The 23761-nt window shown below is 39.9% G+C and overlaps 1 protein-coding gene across 1 annotated transcript in view; it reads right to left on the bottom strand.

Moving 5' to 3' along the window:
- The window catches only part of CCDC6 (coiled-coil domain containing 6), a 114905-nt gene that overhangs the window by 20293 nt on the left and 70851 nt on the right, over positions 1-23761 (bottom strand). The window contains exons 3-4 of the mRNA XM_007963377.3: positions 20452-20580; positions 1602-1705 (exon numbers count right to left, since the gene is read on the bottom strand). Coding sequence (XP_007961568.2) covers positions 1602-1705; positions 20452-20580 — 233 coding nt within the window. The remainder of the gene's footprint in view (positions 1-1601; positions 1706-20451; positions 20581-23761) is intronic.

Genomic DNA, 23761 nt, shown 5'->3' with positions numbered 1-23761 from the left:
AACAATACTGAAAAGTCTTTATTTAACATCTGGATCTGATAATTATGCCTGGAATACAGTATGCACTTAGAATTATCTGCTGACTCAATGTTCAACTTCTTGGGTTTAGTGCATGAAGATGCTGAGGAAATTCCACTTTCTTATCTTCTAAGATACTATGAATCTCCTTGGAGGGTAGAGTAACATAGAGACTCAACTTCTAAAATTCCCTCCTGCAAAACTAATTGCAAGGGCATGGCAAACTGGACTAGGTGCCCTTTGCTTTTGGGCACAGCAAAGGTAAAAAGTTAAAAACAAAACCAGAATTATCAGGTTAATAATTAAAAGTGCCACCTTCTTTACCAATTATTTTTATGTTGAATGATGATATTCAATAGCTTTGACCTACAAAATGAAAACTTCCATACTGTTCAATCCAATAATTTGGCACTAATACATGTAAAACCTCCAACTGCCTTCTACAAAGTCTTCCTTTGGCAACAGATCTCTAAATCCCTTTCCATAGCTGCTGGGGTTTTTGTTTCGTTTTTACTTTGTACCTTTGAGTTTGTCCAAGAGCAAACTGAGCTACCTCTATCCAGGTCTACCCTTGAGAAAAATAGTGTGTTAAAATATTATAATGGTTCCTGCATTTATTACATAGAATGACTTTTCATAATTCAACTTGTTAGTACTGCTACAATAATACGTATCAGCAAAGCACAGTGGATATGATTATACAAGTATTTCTTATAGATATAGCTCTAATTTTCACTTTTCTTAAAGCTATGTGGTATGCCTATATTTTGCAAATGTAGACATGAACTCAAAACAATTACAAATATGCATCCAAACCAAATACTTGAGGAGGAAAGACTCTGGGTAGCAAACAAAAGATCTTGGTGAAATGGATTAATGACCATTTTTTAAAAACTCACTTTTTATACCCATACACACATTTCACATACAGAATCTTCTTCCCAGTCTTACAAGCCCTGCCCCATACACTCCCAAAGTACTCAGTGCTTGAAAACAAGGGCCTATCTTGCACAAAGGGGTTTAAGAAATGTTTGCTGTTGAGTGACATTCCACTTGAAAGTATATACATTTTACACAAAGAATCCTAGTCTTAAGTATGTAAAGGTATTTCTTTACAGTAGGCTTTAAAACAATTTTACTATTAAAATCTCAGGCTTCCTAATAAAGTAAATTCCAGAGATGTATAAATAATAGTACATAGTATACCCTATATACTTTAGAAAACAACTGAGGAAGCCAGTTCAATAAGGTGGAAAGTTGAAATTGCAACCATCCTTGAAAAGACTTTAACGTGAACAACAACAGCATGACTAATTCTCTCACAGCCTTGTAACACCAAATGAAAAGAAATTCTACTGGGACAGTATGATAGCAAACAATAAAGAGGTGCCCAACATGGGAATAGTTCAGAAGGCTTTCAACATATTTTTTCCTTTGGCCAATTAAAATGATGTGCATCACCAAAGAATTAAGGTGTCCTACTGCTATCCCTCAGTCACACCCAAAACAGCCACACACACACACACCCGCGCGCGCGCACACACACACACACACCCTATATTGAACAGCAAGACTAAACAAACCGCTTTTCAGCTTCAAGCTTATCCATCCTTTTCCAGAGGCGATTAACTAGTGCTTCTTGTTCTTGTTCCAATGTATTTTCAAGGTCAATCTTCTCCCGTCTCAACTAAAGGAAGGAAAAAAGTGTTGCCAAAATGTCAGGCCACTTATACTTTGTTAATATATTTTTTGATTGAACAATTAGGACCCCTTTTCTTGGAGAAAACTGCAAGCATGTGGCCAATTTTCTGGCACAAACATATTAAGTGCCTCTAGTTCTTAAACTTTGAAAAAAACTAGACAGTTTCATTCTTGGATGTTAATGCTTAATTGTTGTCTGGTACATGAAATGCATTCCTTGTTTCAGCATTTATTCGAGGCATCTGGAAAGTCCTCCTTAGAGAGGTCTTTAGGGGAGTTTGGTGTAGTAGTCATATCAGGACTCTTCTGGGCTTGTCCCTTACAGTTCCAGGCTTAGAGTTACTCTTCCGGGCTTGTCTCTTACAGAAGTCAGAAAGGTTATATTACTATTTATATAAACAACTCTTAAAAGCTCCCAAACAACTCTACATACTGGCTAATGGAGATAAATAAACATGTACTAAGACATAAAAACATGCACAAAAGATGATAAACACCAAATCCACAATACTGGTTACTCTAAGGATTTACGGAAAGAAGAAAATTTGATTTGGGGGGAGGCTTTGCAGTTGGGGAGGGAACCCCAACAGTGTTCTATTTCAATGAAGCAAACATGAGAAAATTCAATTAATCAATATTGTTGTAAATACTGAGAACAATGACTGGATAATGGGGACATAGCAGTGAACCAAGGAGTCAGGAATTTCTGCCCTCATGGATCTTCCTTTTAGTGGGAGTCAAGACAGTAAATGAAACAATTATATACTTGTGAAATAGTATAAAAAAGATATGTGGAAAAAGAGGGCTGGTAAGAGAGACTGAAAGTGCAATAAGGTTTCATAGCAATGAGCAGAGGACATGTGTTCTATCATTCTCTGTACCTGACATATTAAACAATTAAAACAAAATTTTCTTAATGCAAAGAGCCTGTGCTACTGTCTCCATGTTATTTCTTCAACCAGTGGCAATCCACCATTTCAACGGTTGAGTCAACAAATTATTCTTGATTGCACAAAGATGTTAATAGATTTCACATTTCCTTAGTGGGTCACAGAGGCAAGCTCCTCATCCAAAGATCCCGTGTGTATACATAAGGCAGAACCAAAAAGATGAATAAAATGTAGTCTTTTAAAGCAATCAAACATCAGAATATCCAAAGTGTGGTTTTATGTTTACAGCCAAATGACGTTCCCCTTTCTGAAACTCTTGGTAGCTTAGTCTTAAGAAGCACCAATCTCAATCCCCTGAGATGACTGGTACTACTAACACCACCCAAGGTCCTTAAGGAGCTCACAGAGAGCAAAAGACTCGCCCATATTCACATGGGAGCACAGGACAGCCACATGAAGGTGAGCACCTACTTGTTCCACATCTGAACCAGAATGAATATGAATAAAATCAGCTGCCTTAGAACCTGAACAATCAAGACCTGAGAGGAAATGATATAAGGATAATGGTATCATCATGTTCTAAATTTAGAGAAAAAAGGAGGTCTCAAACAGATGGAAAGCACACTCTCATATGACGACAGAGCTCTAGGCTTTTCTCCTCTGAAAGCCATAAAAATAGCTGTAGAAACAACTGGCCATTTGAATATTTAAAATATTTCCTACAAACTTAGGTACAGTCACAAAACAGCAGCCAATGCATTGGGGGGAGACTCCTGTAATTACACTTCTGTCTTATGATCATAGACTTTGAGCCAAATGCCTAGGTTCAAATCCCAGCTCTATCAATCACTAGTTAGAAAATGTTGAGAAAATTAACCAGATATAATTTTATCATTTGCAAAATGAGGGACAAAAATAATGTCTGGCTCATATGATTACAGTGAGCATTACATTTGTAAATCTAGGTAAACCACTGATAATTAATTGGCACTTAGAAAGCACTCAACACTTTTTGGCTATGATAATCACTATATTTGGATATCCATTCCATTTCTGTTCCAGCCCTCCAGAATGTTAAGTTCTACAAGGGACTTGTCTGTTTCATTCACTGGTGTATCCCCAGTATCTAGAATAACATCTGGCACCTTATAGGCCATCAATATGTATTAGAGGGCTTATTTGACAAGTGAATAAGCCATGATTGCATAGCAAACTGGAAACAAGAGTTTCAAAGTATGTTGTTTTTGCATGGCAGAATGTGATTCTGAAGAGAAATTCAAGGGCAAAAAGGGGGAGGTGCAGGGTGTCAAAATAAGTCAAATATATTGTGCCGCAAAGTTGGGACCCCATTAACGTGCAAATGCTCCTCAGAATGTTAAACAGTTCCTACCTGCAGCAACAATGAGAAATCCTGGAACCCTTGTATAACTCCTATTAAACTTTGTGATTCTCTGCATTCATCATACTTTTTGGCCAAGCTTGGAAGTACAATCAACAGTCATTTCATTTCGTTTCTTTTTTTGAGACGTCTCACGCTCTGTTGCCCAGGCTGGAGTGCAGTGGCATGATCATGGATCACTGCAGCCTTAACCCACAGGGCTCAGGCAATCCTCCTGCTTCAGCCTCCCAAGTAGCTAGGACTACAGGCACACACCACCACACCTGGCTCATTTTTTCTTTTTGGAGAGATGAGTTTTTGCTATGTTGCCCAGGTTGGTCTTGAACTCCTGGCCTCAAGCAATCCTCTGCCTTGGCCTCCCAAAGTGCTGAGATTACAGGCATAAGCCACTGCCTCTAGCCTCAGAATTATGTTTATTTAAACAAATAACTATGAGGCATTTACCTTTAAGGATCCCAATTCCAGTGTTTAAAAGCATCATAGGAGGTAGAGATAGTTGATAAGCAAGAAAAAAATTCAAGCAGGCATCATTTTGCAGTATGAGATTTAGTGGAGAAATGCATGCTCAATTATTTTTAGAGTAAATACTCGTAACACTAATCAATAACTCTGAGAAGCAAAATCAAGACAAAGCTGTCTTTACCCATATGTAACTAATGAGGCATGTGACTCTGAGCAGGTCATTCAGCTGCTGTAGCCCCGATGCCCTCATCTATGAAATGAGAAGTTTGGCCTGAATGATGCCTCAGGTCCCTTTCTGGCCTACCCATTCTGTCATTCCCCACCCAGTGTCAAGACAGTAGCTGTCTTCAGTCAGAGCTAGTTCTGTCACACATATTTAGAGCTAGAAGCAGCAAGGCAAATCATCATTTTAAAACTGAGGAAACCACTAGCCTGCAAGACGACATGACTCAGGCAGTCATACTACCAATATAGGAACGGATATTGGTCACCATGGCAGCCAAAATTGCTGGGTCCTGTCCAACCAGCAATTACAGAGGAACTTGAGGGAAACATGGATTTAGGGCAAATCATGCTGTGGTTTGTGGGCCTATCTCCTTTGCCAACAATACTTGGGAGTAGCAGAGTTGGGGGTAGCTGATGCCAGGGAAATAAGGGCAGTTTAGGGAGTCTATGAGCAATTTTGGAAACAGACAAGATCAGGAAACATGGTGGAGCTCTATGTGAGTCTCGGCTCCTTCCTGGCATCTGTTGGTAGAGTTACCAGCTATCAATCCACTGCCCACCTCAGCAAACCCGGGCACTCCGGGTGTGAAACCTGGGTTTGCTGTCCCAATTTGCTCTACTAATTTATTTCCACGACACAGGCAACTCAGGAGGCCCCAGCTCAGCAGTGTGGATTCTCAAGTACAGCAGGTCCTTGAATGTTCAACATCCTATTATAACGTTGACGAGGGGGGAAGAAAAACGCTGATTCTCAGTGGGGCCTCTGTCTATATAGAGTTCACATGTTCTCCCTATGTCTGTGAGGGTTTTCTCCAGATACTCGAGTTTACTTCTATATTCCAAAGATGTGCAATCGGCATGTCTACATGGTCCCTCTGGAGTGAGTGAGAGTGTGTGTATAAGTGTGTTCTGCAATGGGTTGGTGCCCTGTCCAGGGCTGGGTCCTGCTTTGTGCCCTGAGTTGCCATGACAGGCTCCAGCCACCCTTGATCTGAACTGGAATAAGCACATTAGAAAATGAATGAGTACAAATTATTATAAAATACAAATTCATAAGGTATATGCCAATCATACAAATGCATGAAAATCAATGATGCAGTATGCAAGTGTTCAGCAAGCCGCTGTAATTATTACTATTTGCTTTTGAACTGTGAGTTGGGAGGAGGTGCTCCTTACAATTTTTACTTTGCAAACATTTATCCTTGATTTAACACATCACTACTATGACCATCACTCACTGATTCACTAAAAATGGGGTAATTAATGGTTTTCATTAATCTTTCTTTAATACATGCATAACTCATATTTGTTTCAATGTTTAACATTAGAATTATGTCGGGTCTTTATTTAGAAGTGTGATAATGTTTTTGTGACCAGAAATATGTCACAGGAACTTAACTCTTGTTTATATCAATCAGCTTCTGGTAAAATTGATTTTCATATATGTTGTTTCACTTAAAGTCAGTTTCCAAGAACTATACTGACAATGTTAAGTGAGGACTTACCGTATTTCATTACATACACTGGCAGTGCTATAGGACTCTATATTATCTTTAACTCTGCAAAGAGGAGGGCCTCTTGTTTTTTCAGTTTTAAAAATCTCAACTTTTCAGAATTGCTGAGGAGCTCTGGCTGACATTAAAGAGCAGAGAAATTAGAAGAAATCATATTGAGGCCCTTGGTTAATTTCTCCTTAAGTTCTTTTTTTTTTTTTTTTTTTTTTGAGATGGAGTCTCGCTCTGTTGCCCAGGCTGGAGTGCAGTGGCCGGATCTCAGCTCACTGCAAGCTCCGCTTCCCGGGTTTACACCATTCTCCTGCCTCAGCCTCCCGAGTAACTGGGACTACAGGCACCCGCCACCTCGCCCGGCTAGTTTTTGTATTTTTTAGTAGAGACGGGGTTTCACCGTGTTAGCCAGGATGGTCTCGATCTCCTGACCACCATGATTAACCTCCCATCTTGGCCTCCCAAAGTGCTGGGATTACAGGCTTGATAAGTTCTTTATCAGTGTCCCCACCACTTCCTTCCCACCTAATTCCAAATCCTATATATTTAGAGCCAAAGTGAACACAAAACAGTAAAAACAGATTTTCAATGCTTAGTGTCCTGGTCATTGCACAATCTCATAATACATGTTAAGTTTCCAGGGTAATAAGTTGGAAATTCTTGCTTCAGGTGTAAAAAGCTGAGTGATACAGTGCTTTCAATATGCTGGTCTCTATCTGTAATAATCTCCCTTCCACATCCTTTCTAATAATATCTGATCACTTAAAAAAAAAAAATTGGTGTTCATGCAATACGTACCCCACTCATCCCTTACCAAACATCTAATTCTCAGGCTAACCCAAGTCCCGTACTGTGATTATTCCACAAGCACCCAGCACCAAGGGATATAGCTGATTTATTCATTGGAGCTGAATATTCATTGGAAAGCCTGCTTTGTAATTAAGTCAGTTCAATGAACTGCCAAATTCTTTACTCCTCTTGAGTAGCTCTACTTTTCACTGCAGGTTAATTAACATCAGACCAGGAGTTCTTATTATGTTCCCAAAATAAATTTAGAACTTCTTCAATGAATAAACTCAATACATAAAAATGCATCTGGCTTATTTGAATTCACAGCCAGTCCTACCTGTGTCTTCTCAGTAGACAGATCCTGACCACCACCCAAAGAAGCAGAAAGGGAGTAGGGCAGCCGAGAGGTGGCTCTCAATGCTACCACAGTTCTTTCTTACTATTGCATTTTTCCATTTAAAGAGGACTACGATGCTGGGGTGGGAGTAAGGAATGTTTGGCAAAAAAGTCGGATGAGAACTCTAGCTAAATATTATACTCAGTTACAGGATTTTGAAAGGTTTTAGTGAAACTTTTCAATCTGCTTTGAAAGGTTTTAGTCTAAGTACCATATTATCATCATTACTATGGGAAAATATGTTTCGAAACCCAAATATCTGATTTATAAAACAAATTTTGGAAAGCAGTCCATTATAACTAAGGCATGCATTAATCCAGGCATAATAAAGAGAAGGGGAAGCCTATGAAATAAAGGCTATCATATAAATAGAACACAAAGTTTGCCAGGCACTTAAAGCCTGGGAAACACAGTGAGATCCCGTCTCTACAAAAACATAAAAAATGAGTCGGATGCAGTGCCACGCGCTTCCAGGCCCAGCTACTCAAGGGGCTGAGGCAGGAGGATCTCTTGAGCCCAGAAGCTTGAGACTGCAGTGAGCTATGATTGTGCCACTGTACTCCAAACTGGGTGGCAGAGCGAGACCCTGTCTCAAAAAAAAAAAAAAAAAGGAAAGAAAAAGATAGCAGAATGCTTTAAGACCCACATTAACCAAACTCTTAAGCTGGACAGATTTTTTTTTTTTTTTTTTAATAAGAGGCAAGTCCTAAGAAAACACAACAGTGTGTTGGGGATTTAACACAACAACTTCCCAAAGCCTTCCAGGTTAGGTTATGTCTAAAGGCTATGTCTAAAGGCCATTAAAAGCTTAGCCCCATCTCCTATCACTTTACTATGTGATTTCATAGATGTTCAAGTGTTCAAAGAGCTGACCTGCGGGTACATCAACATCACCTGGGAAAAATATAAGTATGTATTTTCAAAATATATACTTATTCAAAACTAAATCAAAGTCAGAAAAATGGTCACAGTTTTGCTTCTACTACAAGAGCAGAGATAATAAGAGATCTTACCTCATTCCATCCTGTTTTCCCATACATCTGAGTTAATCCAGATTGTGCCTATATATTGGAAAGAATGACTAACAGAATTCGTGAGGGGGCTATTAAAATACATTACGTGCATCTGACATGAAAATAGCTGAGAGCAAACCACAGTGGTCCTTGGCAAAGCCTTCACAAAGTAAAGCAATGGAGACAACTAAGGTAAAACGAGCAATGTCAGCTGTCTGTTCAGGTGATCAGTGGAATTTTGCTCAGTCCTGGCAATTCTCCTAAGGTGGAAGACATCTGACCTTGCATTCTGGAAAACTGTCTTTTTAAAAAGAGACAAAACAAGTAGTCAGTCTGTGTTACAGATAAGCTAAGACAGGTGTTCATAGACCATAGAGTCCTCCCAGGTGTCTATTTGGTTAATCAAGCTGTGATTGCTTTCAGAATTTTAAGAACAAGTTCTAGGTCATCACACGGCCCATGCAATGCTGAGAACAGAAAGAGCCGAAGAAGTCTGCCAGTGAGGAGCAAGGAAAAGGGAGAGGAAGAGCGGTCACTTTCTAGACTAGAAGGTCAAAGTTATAATTGAAAAGAAACTTGCCTACATATATCTAAAATACAGGCAAAAGGAAAAATACACACAAAAAAATCAGAAAGAACTATACAGCAAGATAAATATGACTGTCCCTTGGGTGAAAGTTACGCTGTTGATAATTTATCTTCCTATTTTTTCCTGGCCTGCTCAATTTCTTAATCAACATCTGCTATTTTTATAATAGAAAAAAAATTAGATATGTAATCTTAAAAAAACTGAGTTTCCTAGTGTAGCTAAAGTAATAGTACATCCAAAAACAGCAATCCATTAGTATGGTATTATCTGACATATTTAAAATATAGAATGAGCCAATCAACCTTCAGAAGAATAAAAGACAGTGAAAGTTCAGTTATTTGGAAGACAGAATTTTCCGGATAGCTCAGAGATAACCTTAATACAGCTTACCATCTTTTTTCTTCTAAAAAATTATGTTCCTGTAAAAATTAGATTTGTTCTTTGAAACTGATATAATTTCAGGACAATATTAACATGCCATTATTAACATGAAAATGACACTATTTCGTAACTTATCATCAGTTCAATAAATTTTGCTTTCGATGAGAAATAACTTTTTAAATAGACACACATTTAATTACTCAGATCAATATTGTTTCTGGTCTTAACATTTTCATCACTTTGACATCAACATAATATTACAGAAATTTGCATACTGGGTTCATTACTCAAGGGAATTCTTTTAACAGATAATTGCCATTGAGAGGACGCACGTTTCACAGTATTGTGTATACATTCTTTTACTACATCAACAGTTCAGTGGAGAATGCCTTAGGAAAGAAATGACATCTGTAACTGTTGCAAATACACTATCAGATCAGTGGCTACCATCAGACTATTACCTAAAATAAGCATCTTGCTGGGTGTGGTGGTGCCTGCCTGTAATCTCATCTACTTGGGAGGCTCATGCAGGAGGACTGCTTGAACCCAGGAGTTTGAGATCACCCTGGGCAACACAGTGACAGGGACAGGGGGGGCAGAGAAATTCTAGGCAGAAAAGGGCAGGTCCCTGGGAAAACCCTATCCTCAAGCCAAAAAGCCTGAAACCACAGTCCAAAGTGAGAACTCATATCCCTGTTTTTCCACTCGAATGTTGCCTTTTCCTAAACCACCCATGGCCCTGTCCCAACCCACCCAATGCTTATAAACAAACAAACAAACAAACAAACAAACAAAACCCAGACTCAGCCAGTAGACAGAACTACAGCTGGAGGTTAGAGAGAAGTGGTTTGACTTTGGAGGGACAGCTTGCGGCGTAACTTTGGAGAAGAATCCAGGCAGACTTCAGGGGAAAATTACCTACCTGCTCCATCCCCCTTTCAGCTCCCCTTCCCACTAAGAGCCACTTTCATCGGCAAAATAAAATTCCCCATATTTACCATCCTTCAATTCATTCGTGCAACCTCATTTTTCCTGGATGCCAGACAAGAGCTCGGGAGCTACGAGTGCAGATACAAAAGGCTGTCACACTCGCCCTTTGCCCTCGCTGGTGGAGGGCAGCCAACTCATGCAAAAAGGCAAGGGGCCACTGAACTGTTAACACTTAAGCCATCCACGGACAGCAGAACTAAAAGAGTACTGTAATACGCCCTCTGGGGCTTCAGGAGTTACAGGCACCCCCACCTAAACGCTGCTATGGGGCCAGCACAGAATTCTTCCCTGCCAGTACCTAAGCAGCCAGCCGGTGGCAGCACTTGTTCACTCCAGTTCCCACACTGGAGTTGAGAGTGGTGGGCTGAGTAAATGAGACACCACTGTCACAACTCCTGCGAAGGGGTCAGGGAAATATCCTGCTTCAATAGCAAGACTTTGTTGTCTCCCAGCCCAAAATATTATTAAAGTTAAAACAAGCTTCTTTAAGAAAACAACAGGGCAACTTCTCTTGCCCTAATGTGATTTATCCAAAATGGAAGTTTTGGACAAACTTGATGTTCTTTATCCAAAATGGAAGTTTCCTTGATAAATCATTTCTTTCTTGTCATTACCACATTCATCCAACTTCCTTACATAGGGATGACAAGTTTACTTAGCCATTCATTCATTTGCTGTGTGTTCAGCTAGGGAGAACACCTAAGTCATCGAGCAAATTCTTGTTTTGATCACAGAGAAAAAGACCTGTGCATTTCACAATTACAACTAGGAAGTCTCAGTACAGTATCTCTGGGTTTGATTGCTCTACTGCAGAACACCAGTGTCCTTCAATTTAACATGCAAGGTCTTTGTCCCCAGTGGATAACCAGAAGACGCACGTCACTGGATCATGACGAGCTGCCTCTCCTTTGACACAGGAAATACACTGAGTTTTTCCCCTCCCATCATGTAACATCATCTGTACAAGTTGATCTATATGTGGCATCTGATGCTTCAAAATAAAGTCTTACAAGATGGAACACAGTGAGTTTTTCTATTTAATTGAAATAGAGTCTAGGAAAGGAATTCTGGGGGATTTTTCTCCTTTTTCATGTCCTATAGAGAGACTTATCTGTGTCCCTTGACAGAGCTCAGAGTCTGCTTTCACAGGTCTGGAGCTGGCACCCCTCAGTTGGCTTCATCACATCCCAACAAATGGATTCCAAAGCAAATCAACTCAACAGAGAGCCTCCTGAAGCTTCTTTTGAGTATGGTGTATTGACCCTAGTTTTCTCACTTCCAAGGCACAAAATCCCACTTATTTTTCAGCTGTTATCTGAGGTTTCCTCCCCACCTCTCTTGGACAAGCAGTGGGTGGGATGAATGTACCCAAGCTTCTCACGCAAGTGAAACATCACCGTGGATTTGCTATAAACAAATTCCCACCAAACCGACTTCAGGGTTTACTATGATTATGTCTCCAATACGGCTTATCTAAATGTGCAGACTTAAGTTATTATGTTTTATTTTTTAAAGAGCAGGGCAGTCAATTATAAATCCACTTAAAAGGAAGAGGAAGAGAAAAGAAGAGGAGGAGGAGAAGATGAAGAAAAACATCAATAGCTGTTTTTCTAGGCAAACTGCAATCTAGGTCATATTTTTTCATTTTTGTACTTTTTTGTATTTGTTTTCCAAACTGTCTTGAAAGAACAATGGATTACTTTTACATTGCAAATGTTTGATTTAAAAAAGATTCCAACTTCCATAATCTGAAATTTGTATTTATAACTAAACTACAAAGTAAGCATGGTAGTCACTAAATTTCATTTCCTTAATGCAAGTGACTCCTCAAGGAACATGGTTGCTCTTTGTTTTTTCAAAATGGCACACAAAAATCAGTAGGTGCTCTACTCAGCACAATTTCAATGGATTCCTCTAGCTGTCAGAATCTGCAAGGGCAGCTTTTAGCATGAATGGAATTCTAAATAAGACCCAGTATGGTCACAATACCTGTGAATTTAAGAAACACCATTGATATAGTTTAGCTGTGTGTCCCCATCCAAATCTCATCTTGAACTGTACTCCCATAATTCCCACATGATGTGGGAGGGAACCGGTGGGAGATAATTGAATCACGGGGGCAGTTTCCCCCATAGTGTTCTCGTGGTAGTGAATAAGTCTCACGAGATCTGATGGTTTTATCAGGGATTTGCGCTTTTGCATCTTCCTCATTTTCTCTTTGCCTGCTGCCGTCCATGTAAGATGGGACTTGCTCCTCTTTGCCTGCTGCTGTCCATGGGACTTGCTCCTCTTTGACTTCCACCATGATTGTGAGCCTTCCCCAGCCACACGGAACTAGTCCAATTAAACCTCTGTTTTTTGTAAATTGCCCACTCTAGGGTACGTCTTCATCAGCAGCATGAAAAAGGACTAATACAACCATGTTCTACAAGAGTCAGTAAAACCAAATCACCCAAGGATGCAAACGTGAATATGAGCCACTAGCCACTCAGTTCACTCATAAATCACAAGGACACAAAGATTATCTGTATAATTCACTAGAGTTAGTTGCTGTAGCTTCTAAAACGAGTAGCATCAGAATTGTATGGGGACTGGCTATGATGTCAGTTTGGTTATATTTTTGAATGAATTACCTTCTAGACAACCAAGGCAGAAAGGCCATCTTGTTTCCTTAGCAGTATCACTAACTGTTTTTAACATCTTAAGAGCCACTATTCTAAGAACTGGAAATGTGAAAAGTTTCTTTCCTTCCTGATAGACTTTAAAATATACTAAATATTTTCCTGCTTCATTAAGACAATGAATTCAAAAAATTTTGTCGTGAGGATTCAAATTCATCATTCTAAACCCTGGCCTCTGTGATTTGCTGCAGATGTAGATGGTGAGGGGCACTGAGATGAGTGAGGGTCACTCCCTGTGCTGCCCATGGAAGCTGGGGTCCCATCAAGCCCCTTTAAGTCACCCAGTATCATCTAGTGGCTGAAGGTAACCACTGAGCATGGTTAGCACTGAGGCTTGCACAAGCCCTGGTAGAGCTATGTGGCTTCTTTCCATCGGGCATTCACTGTAAAGATGAGCCTAAGCCCTCAAGTACACCGCACAGCAGATACCAAAACCTCCTCTTACTCCATGACCCCCAAAGTAGAGGCCGGGAGTCAACTTCACATCTCCTTCATAGTTCTTTTCTGTTCTTGGCATCTTTACTCTATGTAGTACCTGCAAACACTTTTTACTACCTGTTTTCTCTCCTCATTTCTGCCTCCTCTCCCATCTCTGCTTCCCTGCAACATGGCTGAACGCAGACCCACTGGGTGTCTTTTCTTCTGCATCAGTCTCAGAGCAGCTGCAGGCATTCTCTGCTGGCTTGGGGGGCTGCTGTGCTACCGTGGGAGCCCCACTCCTCTCCTCCACCACAGTACTCTGCCCAGTGCATCCCTCAGCACTGGCCTCCCTGGACCAGGCTCCTCAAGGCCAGGGACCTCCCGTCATCTTTCTTAGAAGAGTTTGTGACACACAGCAGGCATGCAATACAGGTGTATTGGACTAATGCAGGATGCATGCCATACAAGGGCATCAACAGCAGCATGGGCAAAGAAGAAAGTTAAAGAGGCCAGATCACAAATGACATATGAGCATAAATATGTCCATAACTGAAGAGACAGATAACCAGTTCAAGGAAGATAGTGAGACATTTGACGCTTAAATAATATACACATTTATTTTCCTGGAAAATAGGTAGGGCAAAGTACCATAGGGATTAGATGATACTTTTCAGTATAAATGGCAGCAGCTACAACTTTTGGAGAGCTAACAGATTAGAGTCACCAGGGGTACAGTGTTAAGGTCAACCTTGTCTCAGCCCTCTTTCATCTTATAGTGAAGCTATAAGAAAGAAACAATTAAACAGAGTAGTGAATGTTACAAGAGTAGGTCTGAATATTATAGAAATTCCTCACAGCACAGACACCTAACTGACTGCAGGAGGGACACTAGTAAGGCTTGAGCAGGGATAGGACAGAGGAGGGAGAAAGTGTTCCAGGCAGAGGAAACAGATCCATGAAGACCTGGAGGGAACAAAGCATTGGGCAAGGTAGAGCACTTTTTTCAAACTGCAGATCAAGACCCATTACTGGATTGTGAAATTAGTCTAGTCTTTTGTGATCTACATTTTAATAAAAATGAAATACAATTAAATAGGAAATTAGTGCAAAGCATGTAAGTACTGTTTTATGAAACTCATCACAGTGACACAATACAATTACACATAATCAGTGACTAGGTTACCATAAAAATGTATTTCTTGCTGTGCAGTCCACATTTGAATAATCCTGCATCAGAAAGAACTTTAGTACACATGGAGTGTGAGGACAGGCAGGAAGGACAACTAATCCTCCCCAAAATATACAAATAAGACTTGCAACTGCTTCACAAAAGAGGCCAAATTGCATGCATGAGGCCACACTGTTTATTACAGATGAAAGGGAGATTTGAACCCAGGGAAGTTTCCCTAAACCACACAGGCTAAGATGTCATTATAAATGGATGCTAATAAGCTAAAATTAATAAATCAATCCTAAATCCAACCTTTATATATGGGTTTTAGTGCTATGGAAGAAGGGGGACATCTCAGATAAGAAAACATGTCCCTGAATTCCAGGAATAACTGAAAAAAAGACACAGGGCCAACTACAGGAAGGAAAAAGTAAGGGGCCTGGTACACGGCAGGCAATCCTGTTACACCATGTAAGTGTTAGCTGAATTACATGACTAACTTCCACGGATATAGTTCCCTATTTTTCTGTAGTACTACTTAATAACCATTGAGTGTCTAACACACGTACTGTATGCCACTGTTGTCTTCTTCCCCATAATTTTCAGAGCAGAGTACACAAAAGGCCCTCATATCTGATGAGATAAACTTCACTTAATATATAAACTAATGTGTGCCTTTTAATGCTAGACAGGTAACAAAAATTTTCCCTAATTGGCAGAACATATTATTCGGAATAAGATTTCTTGACACGAACAGGAAATTCCAAGTTTCAAATGTTCTTACCATCACCTAAGAAAATGTGAATACCAAATAAGAGATGTATAGTGACTGCGTTTGAAGAAAAATCTTCAAGTCAGGGTTTACAGGCACTGGCCACCAGTGTTTGTTTAGAAAACCCCGGTATCATTAAAGTCATGTTGACTAGATGAATCCAATTTACTAGTCTAATACTGTGCTACAAAGACCACACAATTTTACATGATTCTGAATATGTTTTTTTTACATCTGCTTATAAATTGACTTTTGGCATCACGCATTTAAATGCTAAATAAATGACAAAAAGGTAACTAAAATAAATGATTAAGAACTAATGCAGGCTGTTTGAACAGGAAAGCAGCAGAGTTCTTTGAAATATAAAAGAAAGATGACATTGCCTTTACTTTTGCAAAGGCTAAAGTCTTTCCAGGGTCTGAGGATGATGGCTTCCAGCTTCATCCATGTCCCTGCAAAGGACATGATCTCATTCTTTTTTCATGGCTGCATAGTATTCCATGATGTATATGTACCACATTTTCTTTCTCCAGTCTATTGTTGATGGGCATTTGGGTTGGTTCCATGACTTTGCTATGGTAAATAGTTCTGCAATAAACATACATGTGCATGTGTCTTTATAGTAGAATGATTTATATTTCTTTGGGTATATACCAAGTAATGGGATTGCTGGGTCAAATGGGATTTCTGGTTCTAGATCCTTAAGGAATCACTATACTGTCTTCCACAATGGTTGAACTAATTTACACTCCCACCAACAGCATAAAAGCACTCCTATTTCTCCACAGTCATCCTCAGCAAACTAACACAGGAACAGAAAGCCAAACACCATATGTTCTTACTCATAAGAGGGAGTTGAACAATGAGAACACATAGACACAGAGAAGGGAACAACACACACCAGGACCTGTTGGGGGTGGGAGGCAAGGGGAGGGAACGTATTTGATGGGTCAATAGGTGCAGCAAACCACCATAGCACACATACAACTATGTAACAAACCTGCACGTTCTGTATGTGTATCCCAAAACTTACAGTAAAATTTTTTTAAAAGGCAAAAAAAAAAAAAAAAAAAAAAAGTCTTTCCAGGATCTAAAAGACCACTAGGACGAGAACGAGGGGACCATGTTTGCCACTCATTAGCTGTGCAGCTTGAGAAACCTGCCCGATCTCTCTCTGGGTTTCCATTTCTGAGAAGGGAGCATGAGCAAGCTGGGCCACTCACAGGCCAAACTGATCTATCACTGAGCAGTGACTCCCACCAAGCCCAACTCTGCAGCAAACTCTGGAGGGAGACGAAATGGGAATAAGAGCCTGTTGTCCCAAATTCTAAGAGCAGAGCTGATGTCCCTACCCCTGGATTTATTCGTGATTTTCCCACTGTCTCATGTCCCCACTAGCATCTGGGGACAAAGGTAGTCTTCCCCACATCATGGACTTCTGGTTCCAGAATTCTGTGAATTATAATACTGCAAAACACCAACAGAACCATTTATAGCCCAGAGACCTTAATGATCTAGCTGTTAACCTTCCCTGTCTGAAAATAAGAGAATTCCAGATTCGAGGCCTAAGAAAAGAATGAATGGTATCTGACTAAATGAAGTGTCCATACCAAAGGACTAACTTTCAGTGAGATAAACTTAACAATGAGGCCCTGCTGACACGTGAGTTAACTGGGGTCTACCTAGGAAGAAACTCAGCCCAGTTAAGTTCTGCTTTACAGAGAACAGGAAGGAGCCTACTCAGAAACCATGATAATCCAAGCTCTACTTTCAAAACAAACACGTTGTAACCAACTCAAATCTCTGGCAGGATGCTTTCCAATACCCCTTCTGCAGGTTCAACCCACTACATGCAAAGTATGGATTATTTTAAAATTACATTTTGGTTGCACAATTTTAAGGAGAGTTACCATGTGACCCGGCAATTTCACTTCTTGGCATATGACTAAGAAAAATGAAAACATATGTCCACACAAAAAAATTATACGTGAATGTTCACAGCAGCATTCTTTGTAATAACTAAAAGAGGGAAACAACCTAAATGTCCATCACATGACAAACGGATAATTGATGAATGTGGTATGTCTATACAACAGATGATTATTTAGCCAGAAAAAAAGAAGCAGTACAGATACAATAGGGATGAAAACATTATGGTAAATGAAAGAAGTCAATCACAAAAGACCACATATATGATTCTATTCACATGAAATGTCCAGAATAGGCAAATACACAGACAGAAAGTAGAACAGCAGTTGCTTAGAGGTTATAAGGGATTAGAGGTGACAGATGAACGGTACGGGGTTTCATTCTGAGTTCAAGACAATGTCCTAGAATTGATTGTAGTGATGGTTGCACAACTCTGAATATACTAGAAACCACTGGGTTGTACCTTTTAAGTGGGAGAATTGTAGGATATGTAAATTACATCTCCCTAGAGCTGTTAAAAAGAAAGTGAACTGGTGAAAGGATTGTTAAGTAGAGGGAACAGGTTCACACCTGGTTGCTTTGAAGTCAGTGCCCAGGCCCTGAACACTAGCCTGTGCTGCCTTCTAAAATACAGAGGCAGAGGACCACTCACCATTCACATGCCCAAAGCTACACTTACCACTGATCTGACAAAGCAGTAGGACATGTGGGAGCATACATGATAACTGCCTTCAAGTGGCTTATAGTTTAAAAGCACTGATTGTCAGTAAAGCAAAGGCATAAACTACATGTCAATCATGATAATGCATAGCGTAGTGCATGCCTTTGCTCTTCTGACAATAATATAGAGTATAGGATATCCTGTATAATATAATATAGACTATAACACATACTACATCATATCATACAATACAGATGATAGTTCCAAGAGACGGCCTCAAGGGCTGGTCAGATTATATCCATGGAAACTAAGAGATTTCTATTAGAGGGAAAAACCAAACATGCCCCTTAAATGCTGATTAAAATTATTTATAGTCAAACAAAACACATTTAATTACCCCAGTAATATCCAAAGCAAAATAGGGGAAATGTTTATTACAATGTTAAATTTTTCCACTTTAATTAAAACACAGGCTTCATATGCTGGATCTGAGGCTTACTTCTAGAATGGGCTTTGCATTACATATATTTTATTGTGGAAATCTATTTCTTTACTATCAAGGACTGAAATAAGCCTAAAGGTCACTGTTATTAGCTTGGTATACAGAATGAATGCTTCAGACTTCATTTTAAAGGGGTTCAGCTACTAAAGTCTGCAAAGGGTCTTCAGACAGGAAGGCAGGACTTTTTCCCAGGAACACTAGGATGAGACAGCCCTTCTTTCTAACACTAGGCCACTACCTCCCCCTTGTGGCCATAGCTAAACCCTCTGGGTCACAACCCCAGTTTCAAACTCTCCTTTAGGAGCCTGTGAACAAACACCAGAGAGAAGTTATTATATTTAAAATATTGACAACCATCATTGTGAAGGGCACGGCCAGGCAAAGCTCTCCTAATACCAACTGCTGTGAGAACTTCACTTGGTCACTTGGTTAACTCTTCATCAACAAGTAAATACTTGGTGTGTCAGGGACTTAAACACAAACCTTCGAAGCTTAACTTGAACAGAACTGAAGCTACTGTCTACCCTGAGAATTAAACGGGTAAACCTCAGAACAAAACGTTTTTAAACTGGGGGGGCACGGGGCATGGTGTCTGATTATTAATTTAGACACTGCATTTAAATTTGGAAGATGAATGATAAGAATAAATTACTCTAGATATGTACAAAATAGCTAACCCTTGAAAATTGAACTTTCATCACAGAAAAGAGGAAAACACTTTTAGGGTCATCATTCAGTGTTAGAAAACCCAGTACCATTCCCTGCTTTGCTACAGGTAAAAATAGAAAGAACAGAAATAACTAAAGTAAGTCTTACTTTAAGACAAACTCTAACTTCCCTTCAAACCTTGCAGCACAATCATTGTTTCATTCTCAGGTAAAATATTCAAACTAGAGCGGTCCTGAGAGTGGCTGATGGAATGAGTCAACACGGAGTAAGGGGCACAGGGAGAATCCTGAGTGTGAGATAAATCAGACAACTTTAATGAGGCTTAGCCTAATCAGGGCAATCAGGATCTAAAATACAAACAGCTGGAAGATCTTCATCTACTGCATTTTACATGGAAACCCAGGTAGCAGTACACTAGCATCAGCCTCTTATAACTTAGGGGAACTAAAATTTCAGGACGCTAGCATGGGGAAAGGCATTGGGGAACATTGAGGCTAGCAATAATATAGTCTGACACACCCTGAATGGAGAGACAATAGCTACCCAGAGTTCTGTGTGATAATGGGGTATACAGACCAAGTCCGAACTCCCAAGGCCAATGTCCCAACACCAACGCCTGCTGAGGGCAGAGGACAAAGGGATTGTATGCTATTACTACTTCCTACCTTTGTACCTTGTTAAGTTTGCCATTTCTGGTTTTAGTCTGTCCTGCTCTGTTTACAAATGGAGAACTTGAGCCCAGAGAAATTAATAAAGTTAATATAAGGTCACAGAACCAGTCAGTGGCTGACTCAAGGTGAGTTACCGAGTCTATGACCCCATATCTGTACTAACAAGTCTAGACTGGGAGAAGAGAAGGCTCCTGTAAGGTTGCCAATCATTCAAAGAGGAAAATGTTAATTGTTTATTCTGAAGAAGTTTTGAAAGACCAGTTTTAGTTCCACAGCAACACTGTCTTAGAAACTTTCACAGAAACTATCCTGTGGTCAAAAACATTCTTCTCCCTTTGCTTTGCAAAAAGGAACCTGACATTTCCTGCTATAAATCAGTACATTAGAACTTATCTCCTGAAACTTTATTAATTGTGGTTAAAAAAGAGAAAATGTGTGAGAGAACGATAGGAACTGTGTAAACCTGTCAATGCTCACTTCAGAAATGAAGTCTCCACTGTGGGGAGAGAAAGCTGAAAAATACTTTTCACTTAAATTCCTCCAGGCATCTTAAAGCTTAAAAGAACAAGCTGATAACGAGAAAATACAATGTAAAGGAAGAGCTATAGGTGCTTACCTGTTCTAATGTAAGTTGCTTAGAAATGGTGTCATTCTCCAGTTTTTTAATTTTCTTCATCAGTTTGTTGACCTGAAATTCCTGCTCTTGTTCAAGATGCTGTTCTAGTTCGGCTTTCTCATGCTGCAACTGGAAAATGAAAAACACACGGATGGGGAAATCCGGCAACTCAAATGCCATGGAAACACTGGCTCCAAAAGGTGACTATACAAAGAAGCTATACCATAAAGGTCACATTACCCATTTTTGCTCAAATTTGCAAGTGTACACCTAGTAATCTGTGCCTAACTGGTTTCTCTAACTTAAAACCAAAAGTCATAGGGGATGGAAATGAAATTTGTGTTTCGCAATATACTTTTTGCTACCTTTCAGATTTTATACTATAGGGCTAAAAATAAATTTTTTTTTAAACAGAAATTTCATACAATTTTTATTAAATGAATTGTGGTTTATTCAGATTTGCATCATGTATGTAGACAGAGATGTCAAAATCACAGAATATACTTAGGTAAATTATTCAGAATGCTATTTCCTAGTGTACAAGGACATCTTCACAAAAATCAGCACAATTATTTTTCCATACAGAGACTGTACACCACAGTTCCTATATATTCCCTAAAAACCGAGAGAGAAAACATTGGCTAGGCATGGTGGCTCATACCTGTAATCCCAGCATTTTGGGAGGCCAAGACAGATGGACCACCTGAAGTCAGGACTTGAAGACCAGCCTGACCAACATAGTGAAACCCTGTCTCTACAAAAAGTATGAAAATCAGCTGGGCGTGGTGGCAGGCACCTGTAATCCCAGGTACTTGGGAGACTGAGACAAGAGAATCACTTGATCAACCAACGAGGTGGAGGTTGCAGTGAGTTGAGACCACGCCATTGCACTCCAGCTTGGGCAATGAGAGCAAAACTCTGTCTCAAAAAAAAAAAAAAAAAAGATTCTTATTCATGCAGTAAAAAGATAAGGCTATGGTGTCATTACAAGAGAGAATTTAAAAACAAAAACAAACCAAACTCCAACCTACAAAACCAAAGGAAAAGAAAAGAAATCCAGTGGACCCACAGGGACTTGGGGTGGTTCTCATTAATAATCACACATTATTTTTTATAATACTCTCAACTGGGGGGTTTTGTTGATCCACAGCAGGGGTTGGCCTGATGTTTCAGAATTAAGGGAAAAAAGTAAAAGCTACTAAAAACGATAAAGCACATAAAAGTTTTATTTTGGGGCTGAATAGGACACTGCTCCCTAATTTTATGTTCAAAGCCGTTTCTTTTGGCAGACACTGTACACCAGGTTCTTCACATGCATGGAGACAGGCACGGTCACTTCCATTTTATATGTGACAAATCACATTATTAGACTGAAGCAATACAGCTGGAAAGTGACGGAGCTTGGGACCCAGACCCTGCGCCCAGAACCCCAAACCAGTGCTCTCTCCAGAGCACTGTATCACTGAGCAAACCCAAGAGAGGCCGCCTTCAGACTGCTCCGCCCATGAGTGCCTAGCACACCCTGAGCACCTGGAAAGTCAAATGATTAAACATAGAAAAAAATACGCCACGTGTGCTTGCCCAAGGGATGCAATGTTTCTTTGGAAACCCTCCTTAGGGTACAGTGGACAACTGAGAGCTGAGGCAAGCCTGATCAACCTCAAAACGGCTACAAGTAACACTCTCCACATTTGACAGTGTCCACTGCCCTGAAAACACATACTCAGTTTAAGAAAAAAAAAATTGTTTTGGCCAGATGCAGGGGCTCACGCCTGTAATCCCAGCACTTTGGGAGGTCGAGGCAGGTGGACCGCATGAGACGAGGAGTTCAAGACCAGCCTGACCAACATGGTGAAACCCTGTCTCTACTAAAAATACAAAAAAAAAAAAATAAAATAAAAATAAGCCTGGTGTACTGGCATGCACTTGTAGTCCCAGCCACTCAGGAGGCTGAGGCAGGAGAATCCCTTGAACCCAGGAGGCAGGGGTTGCAGGGAGGTGGAGCTTGCAGTGAGCCGAGATCACACCACTGCACTCCAGCCTCGGCAACAGAGCGAGACTGTCTCAAAAAAGGAAAAAAAAAAAAAAAAAAAAGAAAAAGAAAAAAAAAGTTAATCTGACATAGTCTTCCAACACCGGAAATGTTGACTAAATAGATGCTGTTTTCCTTCCAACTGTTTTTGATGTTCAAGGCCAAAAAAAAGCTGGTCAACTTTGCAGGAACCCACGAGAAAAGCAGGTGTAAGGAGGTGCTTACAGTGATAAGTCTATATTTAGCCAGCTCTTTAAAACTCAGGTTCTGCAAGACCAAGCAGCAATTAAAACAACTAAGATGAATGAATAGAGAACAAGAAGAGTTCCCAGCACTTTTGACAAAAAAAGAACCCAATGGAACAAGCATCGCTTAGTAGGAAAAATATAGCAAAGCATGTACATCTGCGCCTAAGGCTTTCATTCAATAAGCATGCTGTGCTGTCTTCTATCTGCAGGTACTATGAGAGTGGTAGGCAAGATCTATAGCTAACATATCATCCTTGCCCTAAAAATAGTTATGAACACTAAGCTTTAACAGTATCTACTAGTTATTGGGAGATAACAAACTTGTCTTCAAACCTTTAAACTATTTGCATAGCTTTTTAAATATAGTAGCCCTGTTTTCCTCCAATATGTTTTCAACTGCTGCCATTTTTATTTGAAAGAACCCTTCTTTTATTTTTCTCAGCATTATGCCTCTGCCCTGAGGTAAACTAAAACAATAAAGGATGCAATTTAACATTGAAAAATCTCTTGCCCACCAAGCAGCGTTTGTCACAGAATGTTAATCTAAGGTAAGGCTCTCATTGGCTTGCAGGAAAATATCCATATTTTGACAGATGGTCTAACACTGTCAGTAGCTTTAGGTACTTCCTTTAAGACTACAGATTGAACTAGTAATAAAGCCTATCAGAGCTCTCAATTTTAGGAGGCAATTTCCTCTCAAGGGCTATACCCTAAGGAAAATTTGATGGTAAAGCTGTCATTACCAGAACTCAAGTAAGGTCACTGGGTTACACTAACCCATTTGGAAAATACCAAGCCATTCTGAGATCTAACTCTGTTTGCTAAAGACTCACAGTTTTTATCGTCCCCCAAAGACAGTGCTAAAACAAACAGTTCTGCTGCTTGCTTTGTTCTGTCACCTCTCAGGTGACATGCAACAGAAGCAGAGCATGGAGTTCCTGAACAAAGACAAGAAACAGAAAATATAGCTCTTCCTGGAACAAAGAAACTGCCAATAAAAAGAGAAACATGGCCAGGCACAGTGGCTCAT

Source organism: Chlorocebus sabaeus, chromosome 9 (assembly GCF_047675955.1).
Source record: "Chlorocebus sabaeus isolate Y175 chromosome 9, mChlSab1.0.hap1, whole genome shotgun sequence".
Taxonomy (NCBI): domain Eukaryota; kingdom Metazoa; phylum Chordata; class Mammalia; order Primates; family Cercopithecidae; genus Chlorocebus; species Chlorocebus sabaeus.
This window is presented reverse-complemented; position numbering and strand designations above follow the sequence as displayed.